This window comes from Physcomitrium patens, chromosome 15 (assembly GCF_059467195.1).
Source record: "Physcomitrium patens ecotype Gransden chromosome 15, ASM5946719v1, whole genome shotgun sequence".
NCBI classification, from domain to species: domain Eukaryota; kingdom Viridiplantae; phylum Streptophyta; class Bryopsida; order Funariales; family Funariaceae; genus Physcomitrium; species Physcomitrium patens.
Window position 1 is genome coordinate 7,976,907 of NC_143424.1, and position 12,666 is coordinate 7,989,572.

The following is a 12,666-nucleotide window of genomic DNA, read 5'->3' on the forward strand; positions in this document are numbered from 1 at the left end:
CCGCCACCATCCGCTGTGTGCTAGTCCAAACTGACACATGCGTCAGGACGCTATCTAAATGTTATACTCAACGAGTCTACAGATCGAGCAGCAAAGCATTGCCAACACTAGTATGTAGAAGAGTTGCAGCATCATTCACAGAGATCCGACCGAACACACTTAGCAAGCGCTCACAAGCTGGGCTCGTGTGCGTTTCAGTAGGATACTAAATTCAACGTCTTCAGCTATCAGCACGCTGCAGAGCTCTGCTATGGCACATGGTAGCCCCGTTAGCAGAACATGCTGCAACGCTTGAAAAGAGCGGTGCATAGCATTACTATTACACAATGATAAGGTGCTTTTTTACATCACAGGCGAAGAGATTGGGTACCTGTCGCCGCTTCTTCGTTGTCTGCGCTAGGACCATGCCTCCTCACACTGACCCCACCACTGACATAAATGCATGCTACTCTCTATCCCTCTCCATGCGTGTTGCAACGTAACCGTCGAGGTATCATTCAAGAATTCGCGACAGCTGCCTTCACAACTGGGGGACGAGATTTCTAATATGCTCGTACTTCCACTTCCACCACCACCACCGTGGGGCGGCTCCTAGTATGTGATAAACTACCGCCACCGACGTGCAATTGATCATGTCACCTCTGATAGGCGTCTTCGGAGAAATTCTTTACTGGAGATCCCGAGAGCCACCTAACTTTCCTCTTCCAAAATGAATGGGCAGGATCCGTCGTCCACATTAGCCAGTGGGTCATAAAATGGCGATTCCGGGTCGGTGCATCCAGGCACAATATCCAAATCACACCGATCTCCCTGAACAAGGTCAACAGGCACATGAAGCGAGTTACGCAAGCGTTGAAATAAACACTACATACAAGAAACTGACAACATCGGGGCACCAAAATCGTGCAGTCTGCAATCCAACCTAAGTAACACTTCTCAAATAGAAATGGGCGGTGATCGAATACCCCTTCTTGAATCATTCCTGCTGGGAAAACGCAGCGATCTTGAACATAGACAGAGTCCGGAAAGATTGCATTTTCGCACGCTCCTTCGTGTGCAAGCTCCTTTGCAAGCCCCTACACATTCAAATAGATCCACAGATCAAACGCAGACATTGATCCCACTTCCATGTACACAGTCGAGCATAACCTCCACTATTTCATGATGAACATGGCCGAACACTTCCCTTGCACTTAAACAATCTGTCGAAGACCAGGCTTGTATTTCAAGTTGTATTTTCTGGATGGGCAAACATTGCAAGTGATTCAAGCTACATTGCTCTGTAGGACAATTCACTTTTTCTCAGGTACCTTCCAGTCAAGCACATCTCTATGAGTTTACCTCGTCAAAGTAGCTCTGAGGCAAGCCTTTCAACTTCTGAGGTACTTCCATGACCAACTTGTAAGGACCATCCCAGTTCTTCCCGTCAGTGAAAGAAAACTCCAAAGTCAATGCTGTGTGACATAAAAAGACTAGTGTCAGTAAATGCCGCAAATGTAACTACCTAAGATGTCAGGATATGTGTCCTCGTGAAAAGGTCACATTTATCATTTCGTTTGACATCCGCAACATAGGCATGATCTGAATTCTGTGCAAAAACAAGGAAAAATCCTCAAGGTCATAACTGTCCACTTTGAAGGAATAAACAGATGAAATAGTACACTAATGTAGTTTCACAAAACCGTAACATCTATTCAATGAGGCCTTAAGCAGTCCCCGATGCAAGATACGAAGTGTATTTCCAGGGGCTTACCGTGTAAGGGCACGTTTATTTTGATGGCATATATGGTCTCGCATAGACTTCCACGTTCCTTCTTCGCCATGATACGCGGCTCACCACCACACATAATAGGTTGATTAAAACCCCCTGCATCAACACCAAACTTGATCAGAGCCTCTGTGGCACCTGAATGCAAAGGTGCAGAACAAAACATACAAAAGGGAAACAAAGTTTGATATTGGTGTACCATTGAACCCGATTCCATATTCAGTGTTAGGTGTCAGCTCGCTAGCAGACGGATTAAAGTAGATAGTCAGCAGTTGTCCCTGCCACAAATAAATTACATTAAACATCATCGTGATATGTCCTCGATCCAAACATACCAGACCTATACAAAAGTTTTTGACATCAAATAGATAAAAGCGACTAACATCCATGCAATTAAAGCAATAGTAAGATGTTGCGATGCTTACAGAAGTTGGTGGTAGGCCATTGCTGGTTTCCCAGTAAACGGTAGCTAGCCCCATCTCAAAGTCTGCCCAAGTTGGTAAGCTGTATCTGTAACAGACGGTCAAGATAAACCTCAGTTCCTGATCATACTATTCAACCTGATGATACATCCAACTCTTATGCATGTGTAGCAGGAATGTGATCATATGCTGGTAACAAGTGCATCGAGAGGGCAACGTTTGCGGGGAGAGTTACAACAGATGTCTCATATCAGCGAGGTAATTTTCAGGTACGCAATGATTATTGGTACACTTAAGTTTTGAACTTACTGCTTCACGCCAGTGCTATTTACTACAGCTGTTGCAGTAGCCTTTCCCGCCAAAACTTTCGAGTTTTGAGACCTCACAACTTTCCCTTCAGCTGCTAATTGCAATCCATAAAAACGTGACACTGCACCACCGTCGGAGAAATCAATCATCAAATCCACAAAAACCATATCAGCTGGAACATCATTCTCACACATGATGATTGCACTTGATCGCAATGAGCCTCTTCAGTTACCACTCTAGAATGTGACTTTTGAGCTGTGCACTAGTTCTCACACGATGGCAAGGGCAATATTTGATCCTACAATTCGAAATAGCCTCACTTTGTTTATTCGGACAGATCACATCGGTGTCACAGATGTATTAGATGGGTTTGACAGAAATCATCGGCATCAGAAATCAGAGCTTCCTTGTCTCTTTACTACCAAGGAGATACCCAGCGATACAACACCGTAAAAACCACACACAGCATATCAGAAACCGCCACTAGCTACATTCAAACTCTTGACCCTTCATTTTGCCAAACACAGTTCGACAGTCTGCCTTCACCCCAAACAGCCTTCACACAATTATATCCCAAAGCAAGGACGACTACCAACCATACCAACCATTTCTATCCTTTCCAGACCCACTACCGAAGTTCACCAACTCAAGACTTCGCGAAAAAGCAAAATTCCCAAGAATTCCCACATCAAAAATCCCCGCCATCACAAATCCTGACACACGACCCATCTCCACACTGAGCACAAACACCACTAGACCGATGAGCCACATATCATCATCTCATCCACTAGCACAGCAAATCCAAGAGGGACCCAAGTGCTCCAAAGCAAAACCACTGCCACTAAACCAAGCAGAGTTCCAGGATATACCAAGACTGGACGCAACCGACGCCTTAGTCGCCCGTCGGCGGATCCCAGCAGCCTCATGGCTCGACGATGCCGCGCTGCAACAAGCTGCAGCGCCCGAGCCATTGATGTAGACGAGAGTGGCCATAGTCACCCCTGCTGCTGCTCCTACTCCTGCACCTGCGTGAGATTGGTGAGCCTTTGCCTCTGTGTGGGAACAGGAGGGAGAGCTAGGAGTGGAGAGGCGAGACAAGGTAGGAGGCGAGAAGCAATGGAGCGATGGAGGGAGTGAGAGAGAAGGGCAGTGAGTGTCGTGTGGACACGATCCACTTGGATAACGCCCCTTCTTTCCCTGGGCATCGCCCCTTTCCTTCTGCCGCGTACCCTTCGCAGGGCGTTGGCGTCGGCGTTAGCGTCGCCTTTGGATTTTGATTCTGCATTCGCTTTTTAGCTTTTGCTGCTCCGTTGAACCTCGTCACACTTCACAACGGTGCCCTATTCCTGGCTTTGGCCGCGACCCCACCTTCATGCCTCGCCATTTCAGAGGCACAATTTCATTAATGTGGCACACTGATTGCAATGTGAAGCTTTTTAGGAATGCACATGTAAATATAAGGAAAAAAAAAAAAAAAAAAAAAAAAGGTTTACTGTTAGATTTAGTTTCATCTAGCGTTATATATTGTTTCTGTAATCTTCTTGTGTTAATCAATCCTGACCTTTAACAAAATGTCTGTATATATGTATGTATGTATACATACATATTCATACATACATATTTATGTGATAACTGTCTTTTTCTTCAAATAATATAAATGTATTATCAATTCACATTCATAAAAAATATTAAATTGATAAAATTTAATAACAAGTAAAATGTTCACATACTACTCTAATCTTTTATTTATGTGCTTCATTATAGATTTTTCTTTTTATTATTTCTATTATTTCTATCAGATTGATATTTTTATTCCTTTTTTTAACAGTGTGTTTTTTTGGATATATATATATATATATATATATATATATATATTATTGTAATGAGAAACAAAATTCTATAACATCCTTAACAAATTTTATTAAATTGTGTTAAAAAATCAATACCATTTTCTAAATCAATTATATATATATATATATATATATATATTCTTTTCTACCAAAGTAAGAAGTGTTTGTCTATACACAAGACAATTTCACAATACATGGAGGTGAGAGTTGTATCTTACAAGATAGTTTGATGTTTTGGAGGGAGAAACTAAGGAGATTCAATGATGATTTTGTAACAATTCAATAATCTCCACAATGTCCTTGTCAGAGTTGCATATCTAATTTGTGTTGTAGAACTCCAATGCTTTATGGATCCCAAGTGTACAAAATTTTGAGTTCATCATCTACCCACCTACACATTTCCTCTTACAAATATTTTGCAAAGTTTGATCAATGCCAACACACTCCAATCTTATAGTAGTGACCTTTGCCATATTGAAACATAGAAAGCATACTCCACACAAGTAAGTTAGGACCAGCAAGGTTGCACTATAACAAATAGAGTGTGGTATGAGATAATTCTTCCCATGCCAACCCTTTCTTTATATACTAGTACCAAGGTACCAAGTGCTACAATCCATATGGGATATCTCCTAGGACCAGCCCTCCCCTTGTACTCTAATGCACTATAGACCAGCACCCTACCTTATGGGATATCCTTAACAACACTTGTACTCTATTGACCATTAGCAACTACTTAAAGAGTTCTTTTCTCAACACTCCCACTTTGCTATTGGTCAATTAGCTATCAATCCTAATGCCTGACTCAACTTATTGTGTCCTTCTCTAACTAAGGCTTTTGTCAACAAATCAGCCAACATGTCTTTGGTTTCACAATACATCATATCAATAACCTCCATCTCTATCTTCTCTCTTATGAAATGATGCTGAATATCAATGTACTTAGTTCTTGCATGATGCTTTGGATTCTTTCCAAAAGCAAGACATCCTTGATTGTCACACCTCAATGGAGTAGCCTCCAATTGCACAAGTCCAATATCTTCCAATAACAACCTCAATCAAATTGCCTCCATTGCTTTATGACTTGCTGCCAAATACTCCGCCCCTATTGTGGACCTTGCAATATTTGGTTGTCTCTTGCTATTCGAAGATATGGCTCCCACTCAAACAAAGAATACATAGCCCATTGTTGACCTTCAATCGTTTGCATCTCTCTTGGTTCTAAGCACCCACTTACATCCAATTGTTGTGGAAAGATGTGGTTCTTTCACCATTCACCTTGTGGTCTTCTCTCACGTGTTGGATATCTTCTTTCATACAAAGAAGATGAGCCTTCTTGCACCTCTTGCTGCCTTGTATGACTCATGGAGTGCTTTCTCTTACTCATTTGTTGGTATTCTTCATCTTCATTCTCTTCATTGTCCTTGTTGTATCTTGCTGGAATTGAAGTCTTCATAGTATTGGGCTCTTCTATCATGGCAACTTCCTCTCCTTCTTCACTTTGAGAATGCACTTCTTCATCTTCTTGTTTGTTTGCTGGAATTGAAGATGTGTCCACAAACACACCACTACTCCCACTTGGACACATCTCCCACTTTTCACTACCACTCATAGATGGTGTCCTCATGGATCCACAAACATCCGAATGCACAAGCTCCAGCAATTGATTTGCTCTTGTTGCAACTCCTCTAGGAAATGGTGTCCTATGTTGTTTGCCTTGAATGCATCCCTCACAAGCAAGATTCATGGTATAATGGCCAAGGTCTATGCCATTTACCTTGGATTGAAGCCCCTTCATGCTTTTGGCATTCAAATGCCCAAGTCTTTGATGCCAAATGCCCATCTTCTCTTCATTTGATGGAAATTCAGCAAAGGCAGCAACCTCCACTCCATTGATCCTCTTGCAATTGATAATATAGAGATTGCCATTCCTAGTCCCTTTTGCTACTTCTTTGCCTTCCATGGTTCTCACAAAACATCCGTTCATGTTAAATTGCACTTTGTACCCATGAGTTATAAGTTTACTCACAGAAAGGAGGTTCTTCTTCATCTTTGGCACATGCAACACATCCTTGAGAGTGATTCTCTTGCTTATGCCCTTCACCACCACCTCCACTACAATGGTGCCTATTCCAATGGCTTGTACCATACAATTATCACCTAACCAAACCTTGGTTGCTTGAATTGGTTGATAAGTGTTAAATGAACACTTGTATGGAGTCATGTGTTTGGTACATCCGGAATCCACAATCCATTTGCTCATATCAAACATGGAAGGAGTTTGTTTTGCCATGAATGCAAAGTCTTCACCTCCATGGTCATGAAAAGCATTGTTGGCATTCTCTCTTTCTCCTCTCTTTGCCTTGAAACAATTTCTAGCAAAATGGCCTGGTTTTCCACAAATGTAACAAGTTTTAGGAGGATAACGTTGAAAAGGGGCACTTGCCTTACTTGGTCTTGTAAATAGTGCTGATTGCTCCCCAATAGACTCCTTTTGCTTTCTTTTGGTCACTTCATGGGCTAGTCTTGCCGTGACATAGTCCAAAGTAAGATCTTTTCTTGAAATGGACTCCAATGCCACAATGAGGGAGGAATAGGAGTCCGGAAGGCTTGAGAGCAATGTCATCACAACATCTTCTTCAAGTAAAGGCTTGTCAACAACAGCAAGTTGGTTTGCAAGTGCTTTTACCTTATTTACATGAGCCATGAGATCTTCACCTTCTTCCATCTTCACGGTGAAGAACTTTTGCCTTGACCATAGCACATTGGAAAGATTCCTACTCTCATAGACATTGCAAAGAGTCTTCCATGCATCTGCTGCTCCTTTGCAAGAAATGACATGAGCAAAGTTGGTTTCATCTAAGTTGGTGGCAATTATGCCAAAAGCCTTCTTTTCTCGTCTTTTGAAGTCCTTTTGCTCCTTCATGCTTGCCTCTAATCCAGGTGCCTCTTCCTCCTCACATACTATCTCCCAAAGATCCAATGACGCCAAAAGTAGCTCCATTTTGGCCTTCCAGTGGTGAAAGTTGTCACCTCTAAACTTTTCTACCATTCTTAAGCTATCACTCTCAAAAGATGCCATCTCAAGCTACAAGTAGGTCCAAAAATCTCTTGATTTGCAGTTGTAATGCAAAAGATATGACTACTCAAAGATTGCTGAACTACAAACTCAGAATTCGCTGTTTTGCAACTTTTTGCATACTTTGAGTCCAAATCACGTCTAAATGGTGGGAAATGCTATGTCATGTAATTCTATGGCTTTCAAACATCTCCCTCACTTCACCTCACTCAAAATGACTCAATTTCTCATAAAACTCTCAAATACTAGTGTTACTTCAGCAAAGACACTATCAAGGTCATGCACTAACCTCATACACTCACAAATCCAGGAGTAATGACTTCAACAAAACACTAGTAATACTATACCATAAGATCTCAACCACCAAACAAGCAACAAAGAAAATAAAATGCAAGAACAACTTACTTGGTAAGAGAATGTGGGCCCATAACCTATTGAAACATAGAAAGCATACTCCACACAAGTAAGTTAGGACCAGCAAGGTTGCACTATAACAAATAGAGTGTGGTATGAGATAATTCTTCCCATGCCAACCCTTTCTTTATATACTAGTACCAAGGTACCAAGTGCTACAATCCATATGGGATATCTCCTAGGACCAGCCCTCCCCTTGTACTCTAATGCACTATAGACCAGCACCCTACCTTATGGGATATCCTTAACAACACTTGTACTCTATTGACCATTAGCAACTACTTAAAGAGTTCTTTTCTCAACATGCCATACCTCCATGCCTCATCCCACCACAGCTTGATTACTCTTGGTACCCACATTAACACTTTGATAAGCTTTTATTCTTGTTAATGCTAAAGTAGCAACATTGTATGCTAAAATGCCAACTATGACAAAATAATTTCTTTGAAGTGAAATGGATTTTAATACTTGTGGTGGACTTTAGCTATTTGGCATGTGACAACCCATGGACAACAAAATTGACTGTGGATGAGTCTTTATGATGAGGTAGTTAAATAAAACTGCAATCATAGAGTCTGTGGATTTTATTTTATAACATCCTTGGCGTTGGATAAGGAATTCTGCAACTAACATGCATTGTTGCAACTAAATCAATTTACCTAGACAAAGTTGTCAATCTGTACTATTCTAGGATCTTTAAGTATACACTTCAATTGCACCTCAATGACTTGCTGTAATGTGTTATTCTTGAAGCAAAGTGAAGATCGTCTATGCCAGAATTTCTTCTAATTCCAAAATTACGTGTAACCCATTACAGATTATGGCTATAGACAAAAAAAAAAAAAAATCAAAATTGACATCAAAATGTATACTAGGAAGAAACATACTATTTTTCATTCAAGATTTTCCTTTGCATGATTGTTCATAATATGTATGCTATGTTGAAAAGAACAATTACAGGAAGAAAAAAAATTCATCTTTCCAGTAAATAATGAATATTACAGGCAGAACTACTCTTCTAAAATGAAACAAATTCAATCACCCAATCGTTATATTTTAAAAAAAGTCTCACTACAATTAAATCAATGAAAGAAAACTTTCGTTGCACAGAGGCAACACAGATTCAGAAACCTAATGCAAGTTACCATCAAAAGGAAGCCTGTAAAACCACATCCCTCATCAACACATCATCCTGCCAGACAGAAACAGGACGAGGTATACAGGGATGAGAGTACCATCCTGTAATAAAACCACACATACACATTCAAGTATGAATACCTGAACGACACACGCAGCTCACACACTGTCGAGACAACCAGCAGCGGCGTCGACAGGAGAATCGAAGCCGACGCGGTGAAGATCTCATGGCGCACGGCATTGGTAATAAGCTGCTTCAGAATCTCAATTACCCAGTTCGCCGTTTGTTGTGTAGCTGAACCCATCGCTGCTTGGTATGTCTATGTGCGAGCAGCGTGTGGGTTGGCGAGGAGAGGGGATCAGCTGGAGAGGTAATCTTTGGGTTTCGGGGAGCACAGGATGGCGGCGTAGAGGCGAAGCGATCGCAGCTGCGCGCGAAGGGGAGGCGTCAGGGGAAAGCGACTTGACGGATCGTGCTGGGCATTGATTGACACAGTTTCGGAGTGGTCGTCTGCATAGGAATGGTCGGGTGTTGTCGTTGCTATTGTGTTGCTCAGTGATAGCCGTGCCCGGTGCCTTCGCCAGCCAAGTTGGATTGTCACAGCCGCCCAAGTTTGCCAGCTGCAGGAGTGGGACCTCACGGCGCGCTTCAGATTTTCGTTGGCGAACTTGTGCTGGAAGTGTTGCGTTAAGTACTTCAGGTCCAGGGCGTCCAAGGCAAAGGCCTCGGTCACTGTAAGCGTAGTTAGTGTTGTGGTGGATAATGGGAGGTTGTCACGAAGAGGCTTGCTGAGACACCATGAGATGAGCTCATCGCCACAAAAATGACTCGGACCCAGCACACATTTGCTGGTCCTGTTGTGGCGTAACCGGTATGAGCTCCCTATGTTGCCTCGCACTATGAACAACATCTGTCTCACTGGCTCGCCTTCATTCAAGACCTATGGGAGGATTGACCACATATATTGAGCATCACTCGCAGCCAGGTTTGAGGTTTAAGATTTACGTATTTAGGTTGTAAGCGAATTCAAGTTCAAACAAATTAAAGCATCTGATTCCTGTCATTTCTATTAATGGATGATGAAGGCTGAACACACCGTCTCATTCTTGGTGAAGAGTTTCGGTTTGAGGCGTTCACATATGATGTTGAGGATTTGATCATCCACTTGCTCAAATAGTGGCACCTGCACATGAATCACACAAGCGATGTTTAATCCATGATGTTATTAGATAGTTATTCATCTGAATGCAGAATGTGGAAAGAGTAGACGCTGTATTGCAACTACAGCAGTGCGTGGATTTGGCATTCATGACATCCATGTCATACAGAGAGTATGTGAAAATGTACTTTGCGAACGAGTTCATAGCAAAGGTGGCGCTTGATATCGCGACGCAGACTCTCAGGAAGATCCCGAATAGTGGCCACCTCATCGATCCCACGAGTAGCAGCCCACATGTGCCGTTCGTATTGGCGCACTCGACGCCGTATTTCATTGGGCAGCTGCCGTCTCCGCATCCACCACTCGATGTCACGGGCGCGTAGCTGTGACTTGACCTTCCTAGCTGTAGTGGAGTGCAGGAATACCTACAGATACCAGGAACTGGTGTTGAGAAACTAGAGACTTTCACAAGCAAATGTGGTAAAGTGAATGCTGGATGATTTTAGTTCAGCATATTGAACCTGGATGTTGCCGATTAGCAAAGTGAATAAGAGCAGGCCGCAGATGATGACAAGAATGCTGAAAGTGACCTCGACAATGTGAGGTGTGGGAGACAAAGCATTGCCGAAAGAGCTGCCATGTATTCAAACGTAGCAAATTACCATCAATTCGGCTTCAGGATATAGTTTCAGTCATTCGGTTAAGATGATTAACTGGTTATAGTGCCGAGATACAATAATGTTTTGATGAAGGGATTTGAAAATTTCACACCTCATTGTCATTATACCCCAGAAGAGAGGGAGTACGATTCGGTTTATAGGAGTACGGATGTCTTGGACAATTGGCACTGCGAGCGAATAGATCCCGAAGCTGAAGTTGCCGGTGAGTGAATGGGCTCCTCCTTTGAGGCATTGGAAGTCGAATGCAGGATCTTCAGCCCAAGCCAGTCGGTTTGTATCGCTTGAGGGTTGAGCGCCATAGGAAATGGGGTTCGGGCAACCCATGTATGAGTTCACCTGACAGTTGGTCATGCCTTTGCACTGCAGGTAGATACAGCTCTCAACTCGTTGTACTGTGAGGAGGTACCATATTGATCCCGCAACCTGTGTTATCAAGATTCAGGGATAATTTAACAGCAGAGGATATTATTTGCATTAATATGGTGAAATCAAAAGGAATCGTGACGTGGAGACGTACATGAGCAGCACAGAAATAGACTGCCAGGTTCAACACAAACCCCCAGGAGGCACTGCCAAAGATATAACCGGTGACATGTTGTAGACGCCAGGCGATGAATATGAAACGCAGCACTTTGGGAACATATTGGATTAGAAAGGTGAGCAACATATAGTTCATAATCCATGTGGTGTCTCCACCTTTCACGACTTGGTTGGGTAGAATCACCCATAACATCACCTGCATATACGTATGCGCCCGCACACACAAACACAATTAGAAAATCTACATTTATTTGCAATGGAATGGCAGCAAATTGCAATCTCTCCTGGTATGAACTTCAGAATACCCAGGGTTAGAATTCTCTACCTGCGGTATAGGAAGGATGACAAAGATATCAAACCAGAACTGTGGCAGAGAACGCAGATACTGGATTGCCACGGTGCGAGCGTCCCACACAAGCTCCCCTTGCCCAAGAAACAAGGATTTCTTAGAAACATACGCTAATTTGAGTTGAAGCCACATGTGCCATATGTATACAAGGTCGACCATACACCTGAGAATTGTGACTCCAATTGCATATCCTTTTTGTACGTACAAACAGGAAAGGTCTTTGTTGATGGAGAGCACTGAAATGAAGAGAGGGTCTACAGCTGCCCCGAGCACGCAGGAGAGCAGGAACCACTTGTTGTAGCGCCGAATGGTGCTGTTTCGAGGGTCTAATACCTCACCAAAAATCCACTTCGACTTGGAGTCCTTAGTCCTGAACAGAGAGTGAATTCAATCTTTGTGTCAAGATCTACACACGCATAAGCGAGGACCAGGAATATGACCTCTGCAGCATTCAAAGAGCTTTTTGATGAAGAATCAGAAGCTTGTGATGAAGTATCTCTGGGAATCCGCATGAATGCTCACGTACGGTACTGATGAGAGATTTGGCAGTAGCAAATCGAGATAGAGGATTTAAAAAATTGACAAACCTGTAGTATCCAATATGTCTGCGACGCTCTAGACAGGTGCGAGGGGTAGTTTCAAGAGAAGATGGATACTTTTCGCAAACTGTTGAATGGAAAAGGGGAGGACCCACTCCAGAGCAGGCATAGCAGAGAATTTCCTCTCTGTTGCTCTGAATTGAGTCCAAAGACGAGTAGCTGTTGAAGCGGTGGTACTCCATCTTCTTCGACGATGCAGCGCCTTTGCTTCCACACGCCCGGATGGCACCCTGCAAACAATGAACTCAGTACGTGGAACCAAAACAATACACGGTTACAGTCCATTCAATTCTTTCAAATGCTGAAGTTCGCTCACTTGAGCTAAAAGAGCAAATGGGGCTCTCGATCCAAAAAAACAG

The 12,666-nt window shown here is 42.7% G+C and overlaps 2 protein-coding genes across 2 annotated transcripts; both read right to left on the bottom strand.

Annotated features, from left to right (window-relative positions):
- Window positions 1-206: 206 nt before the first annotated feature.
- On the bottom strand, window positions 207-3,883 carry LOC112292777 (protein POST-ILLUMINATION CHLOROPHYLL FLUORESCENCE INCREASE, chloroplastic). The gene is made up of 9 exons (XM_024541590.3): window positions 3,839-3,883; window positions 3,369-3,729; window positions 2,500-2,620; window positions 2,194-2,278; window positions 1,968-2,046; window positions 1,754-1,867; window positions 1,342-1,454; window positions 966-1,076; window positions 207-810 (listed from the first exon to the last, which is right to left on the bottom strand). The coding sequence occupies exons 1-9, from the start codon at window positions 3,881-3,883 to the stop codon at window positions 691-693; spliced, it is 1,149 nt and encodes a 382-aa protein (XP_024397358.2). The 3' UTR covers window positions 207-690.
- Window positions 3,884-9,338: 5,455 nt separating this feature from the next.
- LOC112292779 (cyclic nucleotide-gated ion channel 2) lies at window positions 9,339-12,666 on the bottom strand. Its single transcript, XM_090256106.1, has 8 exons — window positions 12,296-12,666; window positions 11,685-12,078; window positions 11,204-11,555; window positions 10,911-11,070; window positions 10,661-10,772; window positions 10,328-10,564; window positions 10,077-10,163; window positions 9,339-9,920 (listed from the first exon to the last, which is right to left on the bottom strand). Exons 1-8 carry the CDS (start codon window positions 12,487-12,489, stop codon window positions 9,339-9,341), a joined length of 2,118 nt encoding a protein of 705 aa, XP_090112232.1. The 5' UTR covers window positions 12,490-12,666.